Source organism: Poeciliopsis prolifica, unplaced genomic scaffold (assembly GCF_027474105.1).
Source record: "Poeciliopsis prolifica strain line A6 unplaced genomic scaffold, Auburn_PproV2 SCAFFOLD024, whole genome shotgun sequence".
NCBI lineage: Eukaryota > Metazoa > Chordata > Actinopteri > Cyprinodontiformes > Poeciliidae > Poeciliopsis > Poeciliopsis prolifica.
Window position 1 is genome coordinate 3,102,390 of NW_026562399.1, and position 24,807 is coordinate 3,127,196.

General features: G+C 38.8%; 2 protein-coding genes across 3 annotated transcripts in view; both read left to right on the forward strand.

The window, feature by feature from the left end:
- Positions 1 to 3,878, forward strand: part of LOC129370484 (F-BAR and double SH3 domains protein 2-like) — a 32,195-nt gene extending 28,317 nt beyond the window's left edge. For both annotated transcript variants that reach the window (XM_055046504.1, XM_055046505.1), the window contains 3 exons: positions 195 to 405; positions 492 to 556; positions 1,094 to 3,878. In XM_055046504.1, coding sequence (XP_054902479.1) covers positions 195 to 405; positions 492 to 556; positions 1,094 to 1,177 — 360 coding nt within the window. In that variant the 3' untranslated portion in view covers positions 1,178 to 3,878. The remainder of the gene's footprint in view (positions 1 to 194; positions 406 to 491; positions 557 to 1,093) is intronic.
- A 1,741-nt stretch (positions 3,879 to 5,619) lies between these two features.
- On the forward strand, positions 5,620 to 23,360 carry rsf1b.1 (remodeling and spacing factor 1b, tandem duplicate 1). Its single transcript, XM_055046503.1, has 16 exons — positions 5,620 to 5,776; positions 8,181 to 8,272; positions 9,768 to 9,860; positions 10,431 to 10,636; positions 10,730 to 10,848; positions 11,646 to 15,166; positions 15,264 to 15,545; positions 16,344 to 16,448; positions 16,539 to 16,618; positions 17,440 to 17,494; positions 17,578 to 17,690; positions 18,394 to 18,461; positions 18,545 to 18,758; positions 18,836 to 19,053; positions 19,691 to 19,870; positions 20,218 to 23,360. Exons 1-16 carry the CDS (start codon positions 5,623 to 5,625, stop codon positions 20,754 to 20,756), a joined length of 6,039 nt encoding a protein of 2,012 aa, XP_054902478.1. The 5' UTR covers positions 5,620 to 5,622; the 3' UTR covers positions 20,757 to 23,360.
- The last annotated feature ends 1,447 nt before the right edge of the window (positions 23,361 to 24,807 follow it).

Genomic DNA, 24,807 nt, shown 5'->3' on the forward strand with positions numbered 1-24,807 from the left:
TGTTGCAATTATTTTTATTTGAATAACGCCAGACATTTTTTTGTTGTAACTTTTTTTTTTTAAAGCGTTTGAATTTTCTAAAGTGTAAAAATCCGGGTATAAATGGAGCTGCTGTTGTTTTTAGAACTTGAATTGGCAGAAGTTGATCCCGTTTGCAGCATGCTGGTTTGTGATGCTACGTTTTGTGTTTCAAGGCTTCTCCCTCGGCCGCGGCTCACAGCGACCGCTCCCCCTGCAGCTCCTTCCAGGCAGCGCCTCTCCACAGCAGCCCCCTGCAGACTCCCACCGCCGCCTCTCCTGGGTCCAGTCCGTGCAGCGCCGCAGCCTCTCCCGTTGGCCGGCCGCCATCTTACCACAACGGACACCACCGGCCTCCGCCGGCGCCACACAAGAGCCCGTATCACAGTAAGATCAGCTGCTGTGTCTGCGGTGAAAATAAAGAGCTCACACAGATAAAATATGAACAATCTGAATGTTTTTCTTTCCTGCAGGTCCAGTTCAAGGATCCCTTCAACCTCCTAAATACCCGGAGAGCGGCGCTGGCAGCATCAGACCTGTAAGCGACAGTTCAGTAACAACTCTCACCAGATGATGGCGCCAGAAAACAAGAGTCGCATAACAAACTAAATGTGTTGTAAAGTTTGATTTCACTGTTTATTTTGGACAAACACTGAAAAGATTAATTGTATTAATCATGACTAATGGATTACTGAAATAATATCTGCCTAATTGATTATTTGTAGTAAAGACAGACATTTAGTGAAAGAACAAAACTCAGAGCAGTAGTTAAACTCAAAACTCCTACATATGTTTATTTTATATGCTCATATATATATATATACATACACATGGCTTAATATAATAATGAACTGAAACTGTCTTTTTTTATTGTTTCGGTGTTAGAAAGTCTTGAAAGCTGACCTTCAAAATGCTTGAATTTTACTGTGGGAAGAGAAAGCAAGCCTTGTAGTATTATTTAGTAGTTTTATTTCTCAAACCGAGAGTAGGGTGTATTTTTATTTTTTTTTATCATGCCTGTATTTTGAAAAGCAACTTTGTTGTGATTATGCCGGTCCTGTTGTGTGTGCTGCAGGTCCGTGCAGCTCCTCCTCCCCCAAAGCAGCATCCTCGCGGCCAGGTGAAGCGCCGGGAGGAGGTGGAGATCACGCTGGTGTGAAACTGCTCCGACACAGACACCCCCAAATAAACCGGAGGAAGCTTGACGCCCTGAGAGCCTGGAGACGTCTGAAACCTCAGCGGGTCGGAATAATGTGCCTTTATCGTCTGTTTTTCCTGCTCTGTGTACACAAACGAGGAACATCACCTGCTTTATTTGTATCTGGAATATTTACGTTACCAAAAAAATGACATTTACTCCTGGTAAATTAAGGGAAGTTAACAGAAAAGGGAACAACTCGTAGGCAGCAGAGTGGATTGCACTTTAAGAAACATTTTTGAAGCTACATTGACTTCCTGGAGGTGATTAGCTCCACATAATTTACTGATTTTCAGTAAGTTTGGCCTCATTCAAACCAGTAAATTTACAATAACTATCAAATGCAGAACAAGCATTTACCATAAAGCTCATTAGAAAAACAAACTTAATTCCATAATGTTGATTATGTTTTATCTTTTCAGCTTTTAATAATTTAAATTGTTGATTATGATGATATGTGATTTATATTTGCATCCTTATCTTGTGTCTGGAAGTGCGCAGTCGCTTTTAGATTCAACACATAAAGTCCATGGAAAACGTTGAAGTTCGTAATTAAAAATGCGGCTTAGTTGTCAATATTTTTTTTCAGTGTAACAGAAAATTCTAGATTCTCACAATACTTTGTGATTCATTTCATTTTCAAATTTCTTTAAAAAAAAAAAAAGTAAGTATTTAAATGCCAGCATGGAAATGAGTCCATAAAGAGTGTCTCGTTAAAATGGTAGTTTTCTCATTGGAAAAAAAGAAAATCTAATAAAACAACAGAGTTTTCTTGTTAAAACAAGAAAAATATTAAGACAAAAAAGGTTTTCTCCATAAAATGAGAAAAAGATGTCAAATAAATGGCACTTGTCAAAAGTAGTAAAAATATTATAATGTGAGTTTTGTTGTTAAAAGAAGAAAAAAATGTTGAATTGAAATACTTTGACGCTGTAACAAGACATAAAAAATACATTCCTCTGACAAAATTCTTGTTTAAAAGATATTTTAGTTTTATTAAGATTAAATAAATCTTGTATTAGTAGTTTGGATTTTTAATATTGATTAAACCAGAATGTTTTTTCGTTTACAACAGATTTTGCACAGGAATTTCTTTCCTGGCAGTGAAGAGCTTCCGTACTCAACTAATGAATATCAGAGGCAGAGTTCAGCTGCTGACGCTAATCACCTCCTGGCTTCATATTCATTTGTTTTCCTGCTGAAAAAGAAGAGATAACTTCCCCACTGTCCATCTTTTCAACCCCAAGCTGATTAATACTGTGATAAACATTAAAGTTTTATTCATTTTATGGATATTTTGAGGACATTCAGGCTTTTCTTGGCCAAAACCATGTTTTTAAATTCTACTTTCAACTTAGTTTTATTTTTCAAAGCACAAATCAGATGGAACTGATTCCAAATCTGTCAGAAAATTAAATAACTAGAATATCATCCTCATTTATTTTTTTATTGAAATATGTTAAATGTCACACTTCTCTATCTTACAGATTCAAATTATTTTTTTACATATTTATGCGCCCAGTCAGAGCAATTCAGAGCGATCTTTCGCTGATCGTTTTTTGGCGTTCCTGATAAACTAGCAGCCTCCTGATCACATGACCCGCCCATAAAATAAAACTCTCATCTGATCCCGACTCCAGCACGGCCGAGGCCGGCCCTCTCCGCCTTTAGCGCATCGTAACTGCATACGGTTACACCAAGGGAAAAGTGGCAATTCTGTTTGTTTTTCAGAGACTTCCGCTTTGATTTTTTTGTTTTATTTTTTTTTTTATACCCTTGTTTTCGCTTTAGAAGCAGTTTAAGGAATGCTGTAGCGTAAACACACAGTGTAACGTCTTGTTGTTTTTGTGTCCCGACGTCCAGATTTAGATGTTTTTGCGATGTTCGGGATGTCTTCGCAGTCTGAGGAAAGAAAATCTGGAATATGATTTCAGGATTTTTCATTTTTGGAAAAGTGAAAAAATAAGAGGAAAGAAAAAAAAATCTCCAGACTTTGTTCCCTAAATGTTCAGCTTCCTTCCTTCCTTTTTTATGTCCTTAATCTCAACCTTCTGTCTTTGTCCCTTTTTTCCTTCCTTTTGTCAACTTTCCTTCCTTGCTTCCCTCCTTCGATTCTTAATTCCATCTATTCTTTTCCATCCTTAATGGCTTCCCTTCCATCCTTCCTTATGTCCTTTATTCCTTCCTTGCATCCATTCTTCCCTCATTCCCAGATTTCTTCCTTGTATCCTTTTTCTCTTCCTTTCTTTCTTGTATCCCTTCCTTTCTTATGTTTTTATCTTTAAAATTATAGGAATTAAATCTGGAGTTCCTTTTCAATGGAAACCATTCAGAAACTCTGCAGATCATTCAGATTGTTCCATCTTAATTTCTTTTACCATCTGGGAGTGTTAGCCACCGCTAGCAGCTACTAGCTGCAGATGCTAGCAGGTGCTAGCTGTCCCGTTTCATAGCGAAGCACTTTCTTCACGTCTTCTTGTTCCCTCTCAGTATTGTTGATGTTTGAGGTTTGTTTGAAAGCCGTATTCGTATAAAAGCATTTATTTTATCAGCTCTTTGTGTTATTTAGCCTTAAATAGCCACCTTAGTGTCTTTACAGCTTCTGTTTTTGAAACATGAATAGTTTACAGAAAACTTGGAGATGGATATCTGTAAAAAATAATAATAATAATAATAGCATTTTCTCTGTTTGTTTCATTAGATTCGGACATAAAGACCTTTTTTTAAACAGTAGATAATTAGATCAGAGGGAAAGAGATATCTGTCAGCCTCGTTGCTGTGTTCTCATTGATCTCCTTGAGATCTGAATGACATCAAACTTATTTTTGAAGTTTGCGTTTACCCTGTTGTATTAAAATAAAATCAGACTGACGTCTCGTTTCCATCAGAGACGTTGTTATTGTTGTTTTAAACCTGCTACTGGTCCTGATTTAACGCCCAGTTCACTGATTAAATTCCCATGTTTAATGTCGGCTCTGCAGACATTCAGATTTACAAACCAGTGGATGTTTGACTGTATTTATTGTGTACAAATAAATGTGAAATAAAGATAGCTTAAACGAAACAAACAAGACTCCACTCTGGTTTGTTGTATTTTATAGATTTTATATAATGAAGTCTATAAAGATCTCAGAACTTCAGGCATCTTCCAAATATCTGCTTGGTTTTAAGGGATGAACAGATGAACATTTCTGCAGGTTTTATTTTTGCAATGAAGAGAAAATTGGACCATCTACGCTCCAAGCTTCACCTCTGGTCTTGGACTGGGGTCTGTAACCAGGGACCCCCCCAGCAAACCCTTCATATTCGGCTTAAGTTCATGTTAAATTAATGGTTTATTTTAGATACAGAGATAATAAAATTTGTTTCAATGTGATACAAATTAGTCAGTTCCCTTTAAATGTTTGGTATCTGAAACTTAACCGTTTTAAGTGATTAGAATAAATAAATAACATTACTTACTGGAGACTTGGTTTTTTTTCCCCTCCTTTTAGAAATTAAAAAGGACGCAGTTGTACCAAAAAAAAAACAGTTTTTGCTCTAAATTTTCAGTAGGAACTGTCTATTTACAAATTATTTAGCTAAATTAGATTATTGAAAACTCAATTTATTTCAGTAACTCCAGCACCAATTGAGATGCATTGTATAGATTAATTAGAACAAAACCTGATGTGTTAGCACCTTAATTTTGTTTAATCACAATGACTATCTTCTAACAGTAAATGAAAACCTGACAAATTTAGAATATTACATAAGACCAATTCAAAAAGTAAATAAAAGCAGAAATGTGGGTTTAATGAGAAGTATGTTACTTCATAAAGGTCGTTATTTCCAAATTGAAAGTGAATAGAAATTGTTTTGGTAACTCAGATTGACATTAACACAGGATAAATTTAATCTGATTTAACTTCAGACCGTGGAAAAAGGATTTGTGCTTTTTTATTTAGTGTATAAGCTTCCAATTTCAACTAACTACATATCACCCACTAAAGTCAGCTATATGACACTTATTAAACATGTAGAATAAAATGCATTACTGAGGAAACACTTAAATACTTAGTCAAACTAGTCAAACACTTGTTGCCATTTTTAATCTAATCAAATCCTAATATCCTGAAAGGGACAATTTGGGTTTTTTCTATCTCAACAACAAAAGTGAATGAATGGTTAAATATATCATTGCAATCCAAGAGAATAGATTACAATTTATTTGAAAAGATGCATTTTTAAAAGGCATTTGTTTTCAAGAAAACAAATGTTCACGTCATTTACGTGTAAAACCCCCCAAAAAACATGGCATCTGTCTTGTATTTAACGTCGCTTGTTCCGGTATTGTCTTATTTTGTAACAACACCGGAAGTCGTGTGCAGTCTCGTCGCAGGGGCTTGACCACTGGTGTGGAAAAGATGGCTGCTTCGGCGGCAACAGCGAGTTCTCCCCCCGGTTTGTGTCCAAATTACGCAGTGGTTTGCTCGTTCCTGGAGCGATACGGAGCCCTGTTGGACTTGCCGGAGCTCACCTTCCCTCAGCTGGAAAGATACCTGCAGGACACATCCTCAGGTAGGGCAAGAAAGCCCGCAGCAGGAGGCTCGGAGGACGCGGAGAGGCTCCTGCCTTGCATTAATGATAATGGGACTGAGCTAACGTGCTAACCGCTAATGTTAGCTGTTATTGTGTGGATTTTTTAACCTTCGTGTTTACTTAAACTCAACTCAACCGCCTCCCAGCCATGCTATTCAAGGTTTTAAACGTCTCCCCGCTTATTTTGATGTTGATTAAAACGCAAACATGTCGATTTGTTCGATGTTTTCTGTCACTTTTTAGCTTTTGAATTGAGCTTAATTTTTTCCCAGCCTTTATCTGCTTCTCGTGCAACAACACAAGCATAAATGTGCGGTAAAAACACTGTCTGTGTGTCCGTGAGCGTGATGCGAGTTCTCGCAATGAGCAGTGTAAAGCTGTATGCTGCTCATAAATCGGTCAGAGTGTTACACGGATGTTGGATTATGCACTTTATTTACAGTTAAATATATTCTCAGGCAGTGGATAGCTGAGCTGAGGCTAAGTTAGCCGCAAGGGTGACGATATCCGGCTTAGGCTTTCAAAATTAAACTCATTTAAATACCCAAGCAGACTTCTCATCATGTATTTTCCTATTTACAAGTAACTTTAGCAAGTACTTGTATTACTTAGGCAAGTTAATCGTTGTAAACAATATTTTGATCAATTTTAAATGTGTTTTTATATTGTTTAAAATGTCGATAGGTTGTCTTCCGGTGCTTATTGTGGCTAACTTGACGCTTTTCGTGCTCTTCCTATTTGAAGTGCTGCTGATTGGGATTTAATTTCTACCTCTCATTAACATGTGCTCAAGCTGCACTGTGGAAACTTTATTTTATTAAATGAATCGTAATGACAAGTCCTGAATTGACCCAACGACCCATTTTCTCAGAGCAGCGCGATGTGTTCATTAGATTAGACTGAGTTTATCTCCTCTCCAAAGAGCAACTTTTAAATGCCGACATGTAATGGCAATAAATCATCTAAGGGGGGCGCTATGTTATTGTTTAAAACAATTTACAGCAACAGGTAGAGAACATGACCTCTTGAAAACCTGCAGCTTGTAATGTTAGAATGTCTGTTGGTGTAAAATTGCCAGAATTTTAAATTCAGACATTCAAAATTACCTGATTTGTCTTTATTTTAAAATTGATCGTCCTTTTTTTGAGTGCGAATCAGCCCAAAATTACAGACAAATGCTTTGAAATGAGTTTTTAATTCATCTTTAAGTTTGTGTAAAATGTTTATTTGTAAATTATGGAATCGACTTGCAGTCATCGATCTTTAATGCTGTAAATTTCTCTCTGGTCTTCATGGACTGCTCAAACAAAATGATTTGATTGAAATAGATTTCATTTAACTGAACAGGTCGTCTCAGTCAAAACGAGCGAATTCTCTCATTTGTTAGAAAGTAAATTAATAAAAAGGGCAAATGTCCTTTGTATTCATTTGAAATTGTCAAGTTTACGTATTTAATAAAAATATTAAAAATTATATAAAGTTAGAAAGTTTGTTTATAGATCAGTAATAAAATTCAATCTTAAATGATCTTGTGATAATATTTTATAATCCAAATACAAAGCTCTTTTTAAAAATGATATAAACTGAAATGTAGACATTTTTATTATCATTGCGGTTCTAATAAGTAGGTATGATGTTTAAAATTCAGATTTGTTCTGTAGTGCAACTCAATTTTACAGCTTTTTTCTTATAGATGGAACTTCTTTTTTTCAACTTCTGTAAAAACATTTTTTAATAATATTTTAAACCTAAGAGTTGTTCACATCACTAAAGTGTTTGGAAAATGTTGCCTTATTTTGTTTTTATTTGTTTATTTTTTTAAAACTTTTATCAGCAAAGTAGTTATTTTTCTTATAGATGCAACTATAAGAACTATTTCTGTAGTGTGTATTTTTTATATATTTATACATACATATAATCATAAGAATGTATCTAATTATTAGGGTAAATAGTCTTTCATATTTTTTTTTTTTCAAATTTAAAAAAATAAAAAGATGGTTCTTAAAATAACCAAAAGATTCTTATTTATTTAATTATATAGTTTTGTAAGTCTAAGACATATAATTTAGCCGGAGTTCAACTTTTATATTTTCTCTGTTATGTTTCATTATTTTTTCACTGATTTATGTAATCTGGATTTGCTGTTTTTAGATTTAGAGAGACTCATCCAGGCGTTTATCTTCCTTTACATTTTCCTCTTGTAAAGCACTTTGAATTGTCTAGCAAATAAACTTCTCTTCTTAGAACCAAATATTGATATCGGCCCAGAGTTTCAGGTCGGAGAATCCACGGTGAGGAGCAGTCAGCGTGTTTAAAAACTTGTTCATCTGCTCAGATTCAGGGGTGAATCTGTCATCCAGGTCACGTTGCTCTGTCTCCTCAGTTCCAAAGCTGCTGGTTGATCTTCACGTCAAGTTGCTGAGGAAGATTGGGAAGTCGGTTTCTGCAGACAGATGGGAGAAATACCTCGTCAAGGTAAACGCTCAGCCTTCAGACTGTTTAGTGGAAAAGGATGAAGTTTGCTTTTATCCTTTTAAATGCCTGCAGAAGGAAGACTGGGGGGGGGGAAAAGAAATGTGGTTTTCATGCTGGTTTATGTAATATTTACATACAAGGCTGGACTCTCTGGCAGCAGCAGCAGAGAGGAGAACATTACAGAAACTCGAGGCTCTTATGGACAGCACCAGCCACCCTCTGCACTCTGTCATCAGCAGCCAGGAAAGCAGGTTCAGCTTCTTCCAAAGTGCAGGACCAACAGACTGAGGAACTCCTTTGTCCCTCGTACAATGAAACTCTTCAACTCCTCACTGGAGACAGGAAGCAGGGCAAACAGGAGTACAGTAGAAACAAAGGGACTATAAAAAAAAAAAAAATAAAATAGAAATAAGTATTGATGTATTGAGACTGAATCACAATTTCCCTGAGAGTAAATCCCAAAGGAATGAATAAAGTTTCCATCCATCTACTTCAACTGGACCTCTGGTTCATAAGCTGAAAAATTTTCTATTTTTAGAAATTTACTGAATGTAACAAAATACAAACTTTCTTGTTTAAAGTGAATTTTGTGTAGGATTCTGAGTTTCTCATCTGACTCGTCAAAGATGATAAAATAGTATTGAATTGTCGGGATGAGTGAATTTTTTTTTTCTCATTTAAAAAGAAATTGAATGATTTATGTGTAATTTAATCTATTTTTGATAGTGGCTAGTATAAACTTTAGTCAAATGAAAGATCTGCACAATGTAACCATTTAATTAATCCCATTAATCGTCAGAGTAATTGATGACTAAAATAATTGCACTTTGCGATACAATATGTTCGGCAGCCATAATCCAACATCACTTTTATGATGAATCTTTACTGTCATTGTTGCAAGAATAACAGAAACCAGTTCAGCTGCTCTCTGTGCATCGCAGCTTCTCGACTGTTTTGGCAAGTGAGTATTTTGACAATATCGTTTTCAGATTTTCTAATTCCATGCTGGATAAACTTGAGTCCTGACTGAACTGAAATTGGCCCCCAAAAAAGAGGTTGACTCCACATCTGAAATGAACATTTGTTTGAAGATCATAGAATTCAGCTTCTTGCCATCAGATTAAACTGAAACTAAACCTGAACCTGAGCGCTAACCAGGATGAATTACTATCTTTTGTCCATTTTTCCAGAGTGACTATTCGTTCATCAATATATGTAAAGACCAACGTAAATGCAGCACAAACCTCAGACTTGACGTTTCATAAAAAAGCTGAGTTCTGTTTTCAGCTGTAGATTTTGCTCTAAAAATCAACATTTTCCCAATTTCTCTTCATAAATTAAATCAAGAGGCAGTTGGATGATGGTTCAAAGTTATGAAACTTTGCATGTCTTGTTTCTGTGTTGTTCAGAAATAATTGTAATAAAAGCTTACTGAAGTTAACAGTTTAATGGTTTTTATTCCCAGGAGTTTGAGTCGGTTTTGTTTTTGTTGCAGATATGCCAGGAGTTCAACACAACCTGGGCTTGGGAGCTGGAGCAGAACGGATACAAGGAGCTGTCCATGGAGTGCAAGACCGATATCCTCAAGGTGAGAGTCTGCTGGGCCGACAGAACAAGTTATTTCTTTATGCATTTAAACTAAATTTAATTTCAATTGATAAAACTCAGCAGGTTTGGATTCATCTGCCACAAAAGTCCCTTTATGATTTCATGGCTGTTTGTGTTTTCTTTGTTTCTGACAATAAAAATCACAGATTTTGTGATTTTTATTTTGGAAATATTCTTCCTCACTAATCTACTTCTATCTGGATTTATAAGATAAAAATGTCAGCATCTTTAATCTTTGAAGAATTTAAGCTACTTAATGTCAACTTAAAGTCTTACTTGGGTTTAAGTTGACATTAAGTAAGGATGAAGCAGCAACGACTGAATATAATGGACTTGCTAAACAAAATGGCAAAATAAAATTACAGAAATAAAGTCAGAAAATTATGAGTTTATTCTCAAAATATTACTTTACCATATTAGGACTTTATTTTTTGAATAGTTCTACTTTATTTTCTTATAACTTTATTCTTGTAATATTTTTACTGTATTCTTGTAACTTTTTTTTGCATCATTTGCCACATGTTCCCTATTTTTCTTGTGCTTGCCTCAGTATTTGTGTGAGATCCAGTTTGACGAGAACGTGAAGTTCAAAACCGCCATCAACGATGAAGATCCGGACAAAATGCGCCTGCAGCCGATTGGCCGGGACAAGGACGGGCAGATGTACTGGTTCCAGCTGGACCAGGACGACAACGTGCGGGTTTACGTGGAGGAGCAGGACGACCTGGACGGCGCGTCGTGGAAATGCATCGTCAGGTCAGCTGGCAGCTAAATGCTCCAACCACGGTAAAACAAGGTCTTGATGTCTGCAGACTGATCAGGGAAGTGTGTTTATTTTTCCTCCTTTAGAACCAGAAATGACCTGGCTGAAGTTGTTGCTCTCCTGAAGACACAAATCGACCCTGAGCTGCTGAAGAGAGACCTGGAACAGAAAAGTAAAGCAGAGGGGGAGACGGACAAAGACAAAGGTTGGACTGCTGAAGCCTCATTTTTACACGCTGATCATAAAATAATCAGTCATAGGAGCACATTTGGAGATCAATAGAGGAAAAATTCACTGCATAGTTAGTTTATTCTCACAATAAGCAATAGATAAATTAATTGCATTATAAGGCGCAATAATGTTCTCCGTAGACAACTGTCTTTTGAGAGACTTGCCCCTTTAATATTGGTGAACAACGCTGCAAGCATTTGACAGCCGAACGAGACAGTTTACGTTACTTGTCCCTTTTGCATGTTTTCCTGTCTAAGATGAAGGATGGTTATTTTTCAGAATGCAATTTTGGTCACACAGATTTTGTAATCCATTTTAAATATTGTTGGTTTGTTTACTTTTAAAATGTTTTCCAGTTCTACTGTAAATGTTTTTTAGAATAGTTTTTTATCTTTGAATTGATATAACAGAACTAATAAGCCTACACTGTTATCAAGTTGAAAGTGGTCTCAAAATAAAATTTTATCGTTTATCGCCATAATTTCTGGGACGATTTATTGTGATAATCCTACATAGAGTCTTGATGAATTTGTTTTTTGTCTATTAGCCGGAACACAAATATTAATGGAAAGTTTAGTGGAAGAAAATAATCGCATTCCATTTATTTAATAAATGCCAAGTTTATTGCTGTTCATTTAGACAATTTTTCCTTCCACTAAACTTTCCATTCTCGGATATAACACTCCAATGCAAATTTAAAGATTTGCATTGGAATTCAGATTTTTAATTTTGAATCCAAACCCATCTCTCATCCTTTGTTTTGTTTTTAAGGTGACACAAAAAGGACTGACGATACGTCTGATGAAGGGACAGAAAACTCAGAGTTGAAACCAGAAGCCAAACTGTCACTAAATGGTGTCTTTGAAGCTAAACCGGAGCCAGAACTCGTGTCAGAAACCATCAGCACGAAGGCTCAGAGCATCAAAGAGGAGCCGATGGAGGCGACAGACTCCAAACTGCCTCTGACTGACCCAACGCCGCCCTGCACCGCCGTAAAGGGAGAGGAGGTGAAGAAGAGCGGGTCAGAGGAGATCCAGCAAACTCTAAAAAATGACCAGCAGGCCAAAATCCCGCTGAAGAAACGGGGAATGAAGTTCAGCGAGGACTTTGGTGAGAAAAACGGCACCATCACGGCACAAAATCCGTCTGTTCCCGAGTCAAATCCAGAGCAGAAAGTCCAGAGAATAAACGATCAGGTGAACGGCGAAGTTCTGCCTCCAGTGGACAGAGAACCAGAGAAACAGAAGAGTGAAGATAAACCCACGGAAAACCTTCCTGCTGTTGCAGGCGGCGATAAATCACTCGAGGATGACTCAACAAGAACGGAAGAGAAGAAAACGGAAAACAGAGAAACAAACAAACCTCCCCAAGAAGCAACGCTGGTGTGTGAAGTCGGGGACAAATCATCCACTCAGGAAGAGGAGGAGAAAATGGACGATTCCGAACCAGCAGACGTCAAAGCGAGAGAAACAGATAAAGCTAATCCTGGTGTTACATCTGCAGAGTTGGAGGGAAAGTCATCCTGCGTGAAAACGGACGCGCCCAAGTCGAAGAAAGAGTTGAGTATTGGCGAGTTGGATTCATCAGAAGCGAAAGAAATGAAGGAAAGCATCAAAACTAAAGACGTGGATCTTGCAGAGGAAGCTTCTGCAGAGAAAGATCAGATGATAAAAGATCTTGTAGAGAAAGATCAGACGATAAAAGATCTTGCAGAGAAAGATCAGACGATGAGAGATCCCGCAGAGAAAGATCAGACGAATAAAGATCTTCCAGAGAAAGATCAGACGATGAGAGATCCCGCAGAGAAAGATCAGACGAATAAAGATCTTCCAGAGAAAGATCAGACGATGAGAGATCCCGCAGAGAAAGATCAGACGAGAGATCCCGCAGAGAAAGATCAGACGATGAGAGATCCCGCAGAGAAAGATCAGACGATGAGAGATCCCGCAGAGAAAGATCAGACGATGAGAGATCCCGCAGAGAAAGATCAGACGAATAAAGATCTTCCAGAGAAAGATCAGACGATGAGAGATCCCGCAGAGAAAGATCAGACGATGAGAGATCCCGCAGAGAAGGATCAGACGATGAGAGATCCCGCAGAGAAGGATCAGACGATGAGAGATCCCGCAGAGAAGGATCAGACGATGAGAGATCCCGCAGAGAAGGATAAGACGATGAAAGATCCCGCAGAGAAGGATAAGACGATGATAGGTCTTGCAGAGAAAGATCAGACGATGACAGATCCCGCAGAGAAAGATCAGACGATGACAGATCCCGCAGAGAAAGATCAGACGATGACAGATCCCGCAGAGAAAGATCAGACGATGACAGATCCCGCAGAGAAAGATCAGACGATGACAGATCCCGCAGAGAAAGATCAGACGATGAGAGATCCCGCAGAGAAAGATCAGACGATGAGAGATCCCGCAGAGAAAGATCAGACGATGAGAGATCCCGCAGACAAAGATCAGACGATGAGAGATCCCGCAGACAAAGATCTAGTGACAAAAGTTACTGCAGGCAAGGGTCCGACAGAGAAAGATTTTGCAAAGAAAGATTCAATGGAAAAAGATCCTATTGCAAAAGATCCAACAATAAAGGAGCTAATGATAAAGGATCCTGCAGAGAAAAATCCTCCAAAGAAAGATTCAATAACAAAAGATCCTGAAGAGAAAGATCCGACAAAGATTTCGGTAGAGAAAGATCCTGTGGCAAACGATCAGTTGATAAAAGATTCAATGACAAAAAGTCTTGGAGAGAAAATTTGTGCAGAAAAAGATGCTGTAGTGAAAGATTTGACAAAAGTTTCTGCAGAGAAAGACCCTACAAAGAAGGATTTGACGACAAAAGATTCTGTAGAAACAGATCAGACAAAAATTGTCTCTGGTGAAATCGATTCTGTTGAGAAAGATCTGGTGACAAAAGTTCCAGTGGAGAAAGATCCTGCAGAGAAGGATTTAACAAAAAATGTTGTGTCAAAAGATTCAACAATGAAAGATTTAACTGCCAAAAATCCTTTAGAGATGGAGTCTGCAAAGAAGGATCAGATGACAAAAATGACTGCAGAAAAGGGCCCTGTGGCCAAAAATTTGACGAAAGATCCAACAATAAAAGATCCTGCAGAAAGAGATCCAGCAAAACAAGATTCTGCAGAGGAAGATCCTGTAGAAAAGAATCCTGTGGCTAAAGATGCAATGAAAACAAGTCTTGTGGAGAAAGCTCTGCCTGAGAAGGATTCAACAATACAAGATCCTACGGTACAAGATGCTTCAGATAAAGATGCTGCACAGAAATCTGCTGAACCTAAAGCTACGATAATTCAGTGTGCTGATGCAAAAACAGACAAACCAATGATCACTGACAAATCAGGAGAGAGAACAGAAGCGCCTCATGTATCCAAGGACAAATCAGAGTCAAGTACACCCAGCAGGAAGAGTGACGACGTCGAAGAGGTGAGTTCAGAACATCAGCAAGACGTAAAGAAAGATTCAAACTGTAAAGATGGTATGATATGCGACTCCAGGCCGACAGGAGAAGAATCAGGTGATGAAAACAATCGGACGAAGACGCAAACCGTTGAGAAAAACTCTGAACAGAAACCCTGTGAACGGACAGATAAACCATCCAGTCCTGCCGAGAAGAAAAAATCCCCCAAAGAAACAGAATCTAAACAGAAAGAGGAGAAAGTGTCGTTGATGGCCAAGGACCCACCGTCAGAAAATCAAGAAATTTTGGCTAACAAAGGAAAGGAAGAAGATTCTCAAAAAAGTGAAATAACGGATGAAAAAGCTCAGAAGCAGAACAAAATTGAGTCGAGTCCAACAAATTCAAGCAAAGAATCCGAGTCCTCAAAAGAAACGGAGGAAAAACAAACCAAAGGAGCAGCAGGCGACGCGCCTGCAGACTGCGGCAGGAAACAGGAACAGGTGCGGAACGGCGACAGAGGCTCTCCGCCACCAGGAGGCGCTCGCCGACGAAACAAGCCACCGGCGCACAGGAGGAGAGCTGAGCTGCAGAGGGAGGATCGCCACGGTGACTCGGAGTCGGACACGAACACGGGGCGATGTCTGAGGCGGTCGCCGAGGATCTCCAGGCCAACGCAGAAGGCCGTGGAGGTTCAGGAGAAGAAGACGGAGAAAGCCCTACCCACTCCTCTTCCTCAGGACCGTGACGAAGACCAAGACAAGAAAGAAGAAGAAGAGGAGGAGGAAGAGGAAAAGGTGCAGGTGAAGACTGTTCAGAAGAAACCCAAAGAGAAAAAGACTGATCAGGAGGGCCAGCCAAAACCCAAAGTAAGATCAATATCTGCTTCTTATTTCTGATCATTTCTAAACTGATTCAGGGATTTTTGTTTTTCTTTGTTACTAAATTGAGTTGTTTTATCTTCAGGGGAGAAAAAGACGGAGAACTCGTTGGTCCAACACTCGAACGCGCAGGAAAAGGAAAAACTCCGACGACGAGGACGAGAACAGCGAGGAGTCATCGAGCGAGGAGGAGGAGAGCGAGGAGGAAGACGACAGCGACGAAGACTACAAGGTCGAACGAAACCGGAAGAGGAGGAACCGGAACCGGGAGAGGCGGAGCTCGGACTCTTCCACGTCTTCCGACGACGATCTACCTCCAAACGACGACCCCTGCAAACACTGTGGTCTTCCAAACCATCCTGAGCTGGTGGGTGGGCGGGGCCTCTGCTGGCTTTCTAACCTTCAGCCATTCCTTGAAATGTATTTTATTTTATTTTTCTTAAACACCAATTAATGCAGACAAAACAAACAGTACAGATTAGCGAACAGAGGTATTGATCTGCAATATTTTGCAAATCAACCAATTAGATAGACAAAGAGCACAAAACACAACAAAGGAGAAACAGACAAAACGCAGAACAAGTGTTGTCACAACAAAAATGAAATTCTTTATGTTATGTCAGAAAACTGTTTTTCTTTTGTAATCATTTGCCTTGAAATTATTTACTGAGATCCACAACTAACAATTATTTTACTAATCTTTTATCCTGATTATTAATTGATTAATCAGAAGAGAAAAGTCAGCACATTCTGAAGATTGTTTGTTTGACCACTAAAGTCTTTTTTACTAATATATTAAAAGATGTGAATAAACAAACTGATCATGTCATTTCAATCTTGGGGATTTTTAAGATGCAGTTAAAAGTATTTTTCCACTGATTAGGCGAAGTCTTTCCTTTCTCAAAACTTAAACATGTAATATTGAACAGTGTTCTTTGTAGGTATGAAACTGCATTTCAGGGTAAAAATATCACCAGATAAAACCATAAATTGTCATGATGACTGAAAATCCCAAAACTGAGTGCCTGATTGAATGTCATGGAGAAATAAATTCCTCTGGGTTTACAGAACAAAAAGAGACAAAAACATCCTTAAAACGATAACATTTATATACAACGGAGCAACAAAATGTGCCTGGATGCAAACAGAATCTTTTGTGACCTAGATCTTGCTGTGCGACTCGTGTGACAGCGGCTACCACACCGCCTGCCTGCGGCCGCCCCTCATGGTCATCCCGGACGGAGAATGGTTCTGCCCGCCCTGTCAGCACGTACGTTCCTGTCAGATCGTCTCGAACCAGAGAAACCAGTGAGAAAGAGCTCTGAATGAGGGATAGGTGTTCTTTTGTTTCCATCTGCAGAAGCAGCTCTGCGACAAACTGGAGGAGCAGCTGCTGAACCTCGACGCCTCATTGAAGAAGAAGGAGCGGGCCGAGAGGAGGTGGGACCTTTCAATAAACGCTCTCGTTTCTGCTCTCCCACTAACCCACTACAGGCTTCCATTGTCATGGTTTATATGTTTCTGTACACCAGAAAATGATTTAAACTGCTATAAATTATTTTTTTATCAATTACATATTTGATTTTAAATGTAATAAATTTGTATTAGTTTACTGTTTTAAATAATTATCACACTGCAGTAGTAATTTAGTGAGTTGCTTATTTTTTAAATATTTGCCATTTCTAGAACTCCATATTTGACCGTCTTTCATTTGATGCATTTAATAAGTTCACATATATTGCGCTTCCTGTTTTAAGCTGTAATCACTGAAGTTATCTGCAACATGCAGATGATAAAAAAGCACATTTTATAAGCTTTAGATTTAAGCTTAAACCTTCAAATGTATTTTTTAGGGTTTAATGACATGTACAAAGCAAAAGAATCCACATGTAGTTTGCTGTTTGTTTCGCAAGAAGGACAAAAACAAAACTTTTTTTCTTGTCTTTCCTTTTTCAAAACTTAAAAAATTGAACATTGAACAGTGTGAAAAAGTAATACATCCCCTGTTCAATCCATGATTTCCAAATGGTGCACCAATAAAATATAAAATTGTTTTTGCTTTAACTATAAAAATTTTAAAAAGAAATTCAAAAATCTGAAATTTCAGTTTATCTTATTTATTTTATAAACAACAAAAGCACATTTTTTAAAATTACATTTTGAAACATAAAAACCACAAAAACAAATCATAGTTTGAAAATCATCAGTTTTGTTTTGCTGTTTATAATTGCGTGTGCTTAATGTGTGTCCAACTTGTGCAGGAAGGAACGGCTGATTTATGTGGGAATCAGCGTCGAGAACATCATCACGCCTTCTGTAAGTACAAACCTGGCCTGGCCGGACGCCAAGTCGCTCACCTGCTCACGTTTGTGAAATAAAAGATGCTAAACTCGTCGCAGGTGGAGGTGGAGCAAGAAAAACCCGAGATCATCATCAAGGAGAAGAAAGAAGCAAAGCGGAGTAAGAGCTGGGGCCGCAGATCGACGAGGGCCAAGAAAACCATCAGCTACAGGTGTGAGGCCAACATTTACGCAACAGAAGAAGAAAGAACATCCTCTTTCAAGTTTTTAACGTGAACATAAGTCATAACCCAGATTTCATTTAGAAATATGGAAGTTTGTCAAAAACATATGCAACTTGTGCAACATCTTGAAATTTACAGAATGGAATAGCAGCTTTATTTTACTGCAGAAAGCATCCAGAAGGGGGCGCACATGCTTAATAAAATGTGGTGGGATTACTAAAGAAAGTGGATGTACTTTCTTTATGTGAGACGTACACCACTGTGTGAGACATTTCAAACATCAAATTTTATTTTGGTTTACCTTGTTCCTTCTGTAAAACACTACCACAAAAAATATTAACACAGTCACATTATATGTAATTGCGAGTTAAAATGGTCTTTTCTATTTTGTTATTGTTTTTATTTCCAAAGTGTGGTGCTGAAAAAGTTTGAAAACTTGAAAATCCTTTAATTTTACTGTGGAAAAGCGTATGGACCCTCAACCAATTTTGGTTAAACTGTAAATGTGATTTAAGTTCTGTTATTAACCTTGATTCTTGTTAAGTAAAACTATCCTTGTGAAAATGTTGGAAATTGTTTCCATATTTAAGATGGTGATTAAAATGTTACTTTTTAAAGTGTGAAACTCATTAATGTGAAGTTAAGCTCCATACTGATGCATTAAATGCCAACGTCTGTTTTTGTTTTACAGATTTGATGAATTTGATGAAGCAATCGAGGAGGCCATCGAGGAAGACATCAAAGAAGCAGAAGGTGGAGGTAGGAAGGATGGTTATTTCAGATAACAAAGTGAGAAGCAGCTTTTTAGTATTTGTATTTTTACATAATAATGATGAACGCAGGAGCCGGTCGGGGTAAGGACATGGCGAACATCACGGGCCACAGAGGCAAGGACATCTCCACCATCCTGCAGGCGGAGGAAGGGAAAGAGAACGGCCGTCCGCCGCGACCCAACGCCGCCCAGCGCAGGAAGAAGCGCCGGCGACTCAACGACCTGGACAGCGACAGCACCGTGGACGAAGAGGAGAGCGAGGAAGAGTTTCGCCTCAGTGAAACGTACGTTTTAGCCCCTCGGTCTCGCCCTCAGCGCCGTGGTTTCCTGTCTCCACTGAACTCCTCGTGTTGTGTTTCAGCTCGGAGGAAGAGTTTGTCGTCTCCGACAACGAGACGGAGCCAGAAACGGAGGCGGAGTCGAACGGCAGCGACCACGGCGGGCGGCGCCACGCGTCGTCATGGAGCCGTAGGCCGCAGAAACGCAGGCAGAGCTCCAGGAAGAGGAGGAGACCCAAGTGGTACTCAGACGATGAAGAGGAGGAGACGGATGACGAAGTGGAGGAGGACGACGACATTGGTAGGAAGACTGGAGGTTTTTTACTCGGGTTGGACTCGGGTTGAATGAAAATGAAACCTCTGTTGATTAACAGTGGCGCTAAAAGGGTTGGGATCAATAAAAATGATGTTTTAATGATAAATCTGACCAAACCAAACAGATTTTCATATGATTTTTAAAGGAAGCTTGGGTCTGGAATACCAAGTTTTCATCTCTGCTTAATTATGAAGAAAATATCAGTGTTGCCAAGACCAGCCCACCCCCGTGCTACATTATGAAATAAAATGTAAAATATGATCCAAATTGCTAATCAAATTGATCTGAAAGACTCACATTCCCATAAAAACAGCTAGATATTAAAGTTAGAGCTGAAATGAAGTAGCTACTGCAGTTAACGCAGAGCATTACAAGAACAAAGAGCAGCTCTCAGTGAGGCTCCAGTCCTGTCAGGTAAAACCATAAATTCAACTATTTATTCTTCATCCATCAAGCCAGCAGAGTTATAGGAAAAACTAAGAGAAAAGTGAAAAATCTGTTTAAATTTATGCATAAAATAAAACAAGATCCCTAAATGTAAAAAAAATCTGTGCCTTAAAGTCTTGGTTCCAGATTTTTGTCATAAGACATTTAGCAGTTTGAGTCTTGATTTCCCCTGCAGAGACGGAACGATCGAGTGACTACAGCGACAGCGACCTGGACATGAGTCGGCGGCGGTCCCGGCGGAGCCACAAGAAGGAGGTGAACTACTGCGAGACGTCGGGGTCCGAAGGCTCACAGGCCGGAACCAACCGGGCCAAGATAAAACCCAGGCGGTGCCACGAGAGCTCCGACAGCGACGGTCAGTCACAAACCGTCTCTGCTGCCAATCGGGCCCAGATCAGCCCAGTTCAATCTGACAATTAATCGATTATTCTGGTGATTAATTGGACAAAAATTTGCCACAATCTGCAGATTTTTCATTTATAGACATAAACGTATTTGATACAAAGTTAGAAATGCATAAAAAATACAAATAAACAGTTCAATGAATTTTTTCAAACAAAAAAATAGACAAGATGTCTATTTTGTTGCTTAAGATGTAATAAGAGCTTTGCTTTAGCTAAAATTTTATCAGTTAATCATGATTAATCCATTTCATCATTTCAGCCCTACTATTTTTTTCACCCGTTGTTTTCTTCCTTCCAGCGAGTTTCTCCAGAGACTCTGATGACGAGTTGAAGGACCTGAAGGTGAAGCGAAGAGTCGATTCATCAGAAGAAGATTCCCGGCAGCGGCGCAGGCGGCTGGCGCTGAAACGCAGGCGAGTGTCTCGAGACTCGGACTCGGACTCTGACTCAGACGACTCTTCAGAGGAGGATCGGCCAATCCGAAAGCGGGTGAACCGCATCGACTCGGATGACGATGATGAGGAGGAGCAGCAGGTGGAGGAAAAGCCTAAGGAGACGAAGGTGGAGGAGGAAGATTCAAAGGGAACAAACTCGTTGGACAGTCGCCCGGCAGACAAGCAGCCCGCTGCAAACGGACAAAGCGAGATGAAGAGCTTGGACGGCGTCGGCGCTCCACACCTGGAGACGCCTAAAACTGTGAGTTCCACACCGGCCGCCGCCGCCGCCGCCCCGAACGGACTGGCAGGACAGGAAATGGCGGCGCAGGACGACGACGAGGACGACCTGTTAGGAGTCACAGACTTGGTGGACTACGTCTGCAATAACGAACAATTGTAAAAAGACAACAGAAATGGTGTACCGTTTATTATTTTTATTATTTTTTGTGGTATTGTATTTTTATATTGCTTAACTTTATTATTCCCTCCCCCTTCCAACAGTTGTTGTGGTTTTTATCTCGACATGGAGCTTCGTTCTCGGCGTCAACACATCATCAGATCCTCCACTGCCAAACCTGTCGTCGTTTTTCCTCCCAGCTGTTTTTTTTTTTTTGTAGATTTGTATCTGTTGAAGCACTAACACACATTTATAAAATCTGGCACTGAAACAGTTTGTACTTTGAACAGTTGGTTACTGTTAGATTGCTTGTCTGACTTAAAGTATCATTCCATACTAAGGATGCACCGACTGCAGCTTCCTGGCTGATTGATCATCTTTTAAAAGAGATGCCGATTTTTTTTGTTTTTTCTTTTTCTTTATCTCTTGCACAGCTGATGCTGTGACAGTCGCCAAGTTGATAACAGTGGGGTGGAGTTAAACAATAGAGGAGAAAATATTTTATATTATTAGTTATTTTTGAGACCATGATTCAATTCAAATTCAAAACAATAATTTCTGCTTTAATCTAATGAGTGAAAGATCCTCATAATCTACTCCAGTCTGCTTTGCAATTCAGAAACACAAACTAAGAATCACGTTTTAAGAAAATGGAGGCCGAAAGACAAATTTGTTTTCATGAAATCGGTTTTGGGACATTTTAAACAATTCTGAATGATAGTAAGTGATACTTTGGGAATCTTGTGTAAATCACTGTTTTTGTTTGGCATATAATCGGTTTCATATGCAAGAACCGGCCGATTTATCTGTGCACCAGCTTTCCCTCTGAAACATATATGGTTGCAAAGTCTTTTAGAGATTTTTAACATTCATAAGTAAATATTGGAATTTGCTCAAACATTCTAGCTTACAATGTTTGGCTTAACTAATATTTCCACAGACATTACAACTTCTAATCTGCGAACTACAAGTTTACTTTAAATTTGCAGTTAGTTGTTAGAGGATCTGACCCCTACTGGTAGTCCAGGTGTATTTCAGGGGGGTTGTAAATTAAAATGTGTTCTAAATATCTAAAAGGAAGAACTTTTTATTCAAATAAAAACACCCAGTTGACATTTTTTAGCTTCCAAAAATAAATGTTTTCTCGTAAAGTGGCGTTTTGATTTCTTAGCCTTGTCCTGTTTTTTAGCTGACTAATCGTTCTCTGTAAATCACATCATGAATAAGCTAACCCTTAAAACAGCTGGATCACACTGGCCAGCATCTGGAAATCTGCGTTCTCCTTTCCCACCATCCGTTTTCCATCCGTCTCGTGTTCAAGGTGTGAATGTATCCGAGTGACCAACCTGTATTTTTTTTCACCCCTCCCTTCTTTTTGAACTTTTGTATTTGAGTGTTAGCGTAGATTTTTTTTGTATATTGTATACATTGTGTAATTATTTGCATTCTGTGTAATGCCTTCAGCGCCTGTGGTGAGCTGAAACTTAAACTATTATCCCTCCTAATCCTCAGAACTTGCTTCATATTTCATTTTTCGGTATTTTTTTTATTTTATTTGTATATCTAAACCGTTATTTGAGTAAAAATGTAAAGTGTCTTATTTTTATGTACATTGTCTCTCATTGCATGTTTAAAATCATGCGGCTCCATGGTAACGTTATTTTCCTCGCCCTTCCAGCACTTCTTTTGTTTTCATAATCTTGAACCCGAGTCGCGTTTTTCTGGATTTATCCCCAAAGGTTCAACATGATGGAAAATCGGTGTAATGAGCAGCTTCGAAGTAAAACTGCAAAGTTTTTCACAGGAGGAATGGACATGAAAAATGAAAACCAATGACTATACTGACCTCTGCTGGAACCAGTCTGTGTGTATATCTGTAGTTTTTGCTGTAATATATTTAGAGGCATTTTGTAATCATGGAAAAGGAAATATATTGGGCAATTCTTTGGGATTGCATGGGTTTCTATTAGTTTTTGTTTTTTTGTAGGGAAGTATATTGGCACAACAGTTTTTATAGCAAAATCAAAAGAATCTGGGCATGTTTTACAGATGTGTGTCTCCTGACCTGTTTTGTTGGTGCTGAGGACGTTGTGTCATAGGCATGCGCTGACCAAGTGAAGGGGGCTGGGATGACCTGACTTCAGAGAGAATATTGTAAAATTTTTGTAAATTACTCTTGAGCGCCGCCTCCACAGAATAAGTTGCTCTGTTGACCGGAAACACGACTTCCAAGAAGAAAAACCTCTACAAGCTGCTTACAGTGAACACAAATGTTAGGATATTTGGGCTTCAGCTGGACAGAATTTAGAAAACCAAAATATAAAAGTATAATAAATGTGTTCTGGTGGACTGAGAAATCTATTGATATGTATTGCATAGAAACAAAATTAGAGGGGTCGGTGAAAAAGACCAGTGCCAACGACTGAAGTGTTAACTGTTTCCTTTTTACCTCATGATGAAGCTGGAAAGAAAGAAACCCTGTCCACTGTGCATAGTTCCTAGTAGACGGATTGTGTTTTGTCTGCTATATACTTTTGTTTGTTTACTGCTATTTCTTATGGATCGGCTCTTGTACATTTCTTATAATAAACTGGGTTTTAAGCCTTAGTGTTTCCTTGATTGTGTGTTTAACATGTTGAGCCATTCAACGAACATAACAGACAGAGATCAATGAAAAAATGCTCCACATAGTTTAGAGTTTTGCATAGAGTTGGTTTCAGCTCATTTCTGGCTTTTTACCTTGAGTCCCAAATATTCAAGAGTCAAATTTGCCCTGAAAAACTTTTTTCAGATTAACATAAAACATTGTAGCGAGTCTTTCCCCTCAAACAATACAAGATTTCTGAAGTTTAACATCAGTTATGGTTTTTACCATGGAGAATATTCCAGGCTGGAAACTTGGCCTTAAAGCTAAATGTAATCCTCTTTTAACTCGGGCCAAACTGCGGCTCCTATAATTCCTGTAAAAAAGTCAGCAAAACTCACAACTTTCAAATGTAATGTAATCTCTGCAGGCGTTCATATGACCCTGTGCACAGTCTGTTTCCTCAGACGTGTCCATCTGTTCCCTAGTGCAACTGCAGTCTGTTGAGTTTTTGCAGGTGTAGTGATGAACTCTGACCTGACACTTCAGAAAAACAAAAAGCCACTTACAGCAGTAATGTCCCAGAAAGATCTAGAGAAACTCATCCAGGCATTTATCTTCAGTCATATTGATCACTGCTGATCAATGTGAGTGGGTTGATCATGTGCTGACTAAAATCAGGGAAGCAGAGCACATCACCCAGTTCTAAATCCTTCCAGTCTATTCCCTGTAGCTCATAAAATAGACTTTAAAATACTGTTATTAGTTTACAAATGGCTACATGGCTTAGCACCACAATACATTCAAGAAGCGATTGGAGCACCTGATTCTGATCATTTGGATGGATGAGCAAAAACTTTTGGCAATATAGTGCATTTGATTTGTATTTACTTGATAATTTTGATTATGACATTTGACAAAATATGTTTTTGGCGTGTTTAATAATTGGTGACTGTATCATGCTTTTACAATGCAAAGCACTTTGAACTTCATTATTACTTAAATGTGCTTTCCAAATAAACTTTGACTTGACTTTTAGCCTGGCGTATACCAGTGAGCCCCACGAACAGCGTGGATCATTTATTAATAAATGTGACCTGAACCCAAGGTTGGGTCCCATCACATCCCTCAGCGATCCTGAATGGAGCAGCAGCCAGGCCTGGTGTTCCTGATGTCCAGTCCACCACTGAATATGACGTATCAAAGGTCTGAAAGTCAAAAGTCCTGTCAGGAGCGTCTGATTGAGCAAAGAGCTACAGAAACCAAGATACATGATGTAGATTAGCCCTCAGATTGAGCTTGTTTGTCCATTAAAACTGGGAGGAGTCATCAGTGTTAACACGACAGCTAATAAAGTCTGTTAGTGCAAATAAAATCCTCACAACTCCCTGAATTTTCCACAGATTTAACACCTGGTGGGTTGTTTCAAAGATCAGGCTTCTTTCTCCAGATCTGAGGGTTGGTTTACTG

Bases quoted from the DNA above. Each gene is read 5' to 3' on its own strand.
- rsf1b.1 (XM_055046503.1), top strand. From the start codon at position 5,623: ATGGCTGCTTCGGCGGCAACAGCGAGTTCTCCCCCCGGTTTGTGTCCA. The intron at 10,849-11,645 runs GTTGGACTGCTG...TTTGTTTTTAAG, and splicing joins GGAGACGGACAAAGACAAAG to GTGACACAAAAAGGACTGAC. The intron at 15,546-16,343 runs GTGGGTGGGCGG...TTTGTGACCTAG, and splicing joins TTCCAAACCATCCTGAGCTG to ATCTTGCTGTGCGACTCGTG.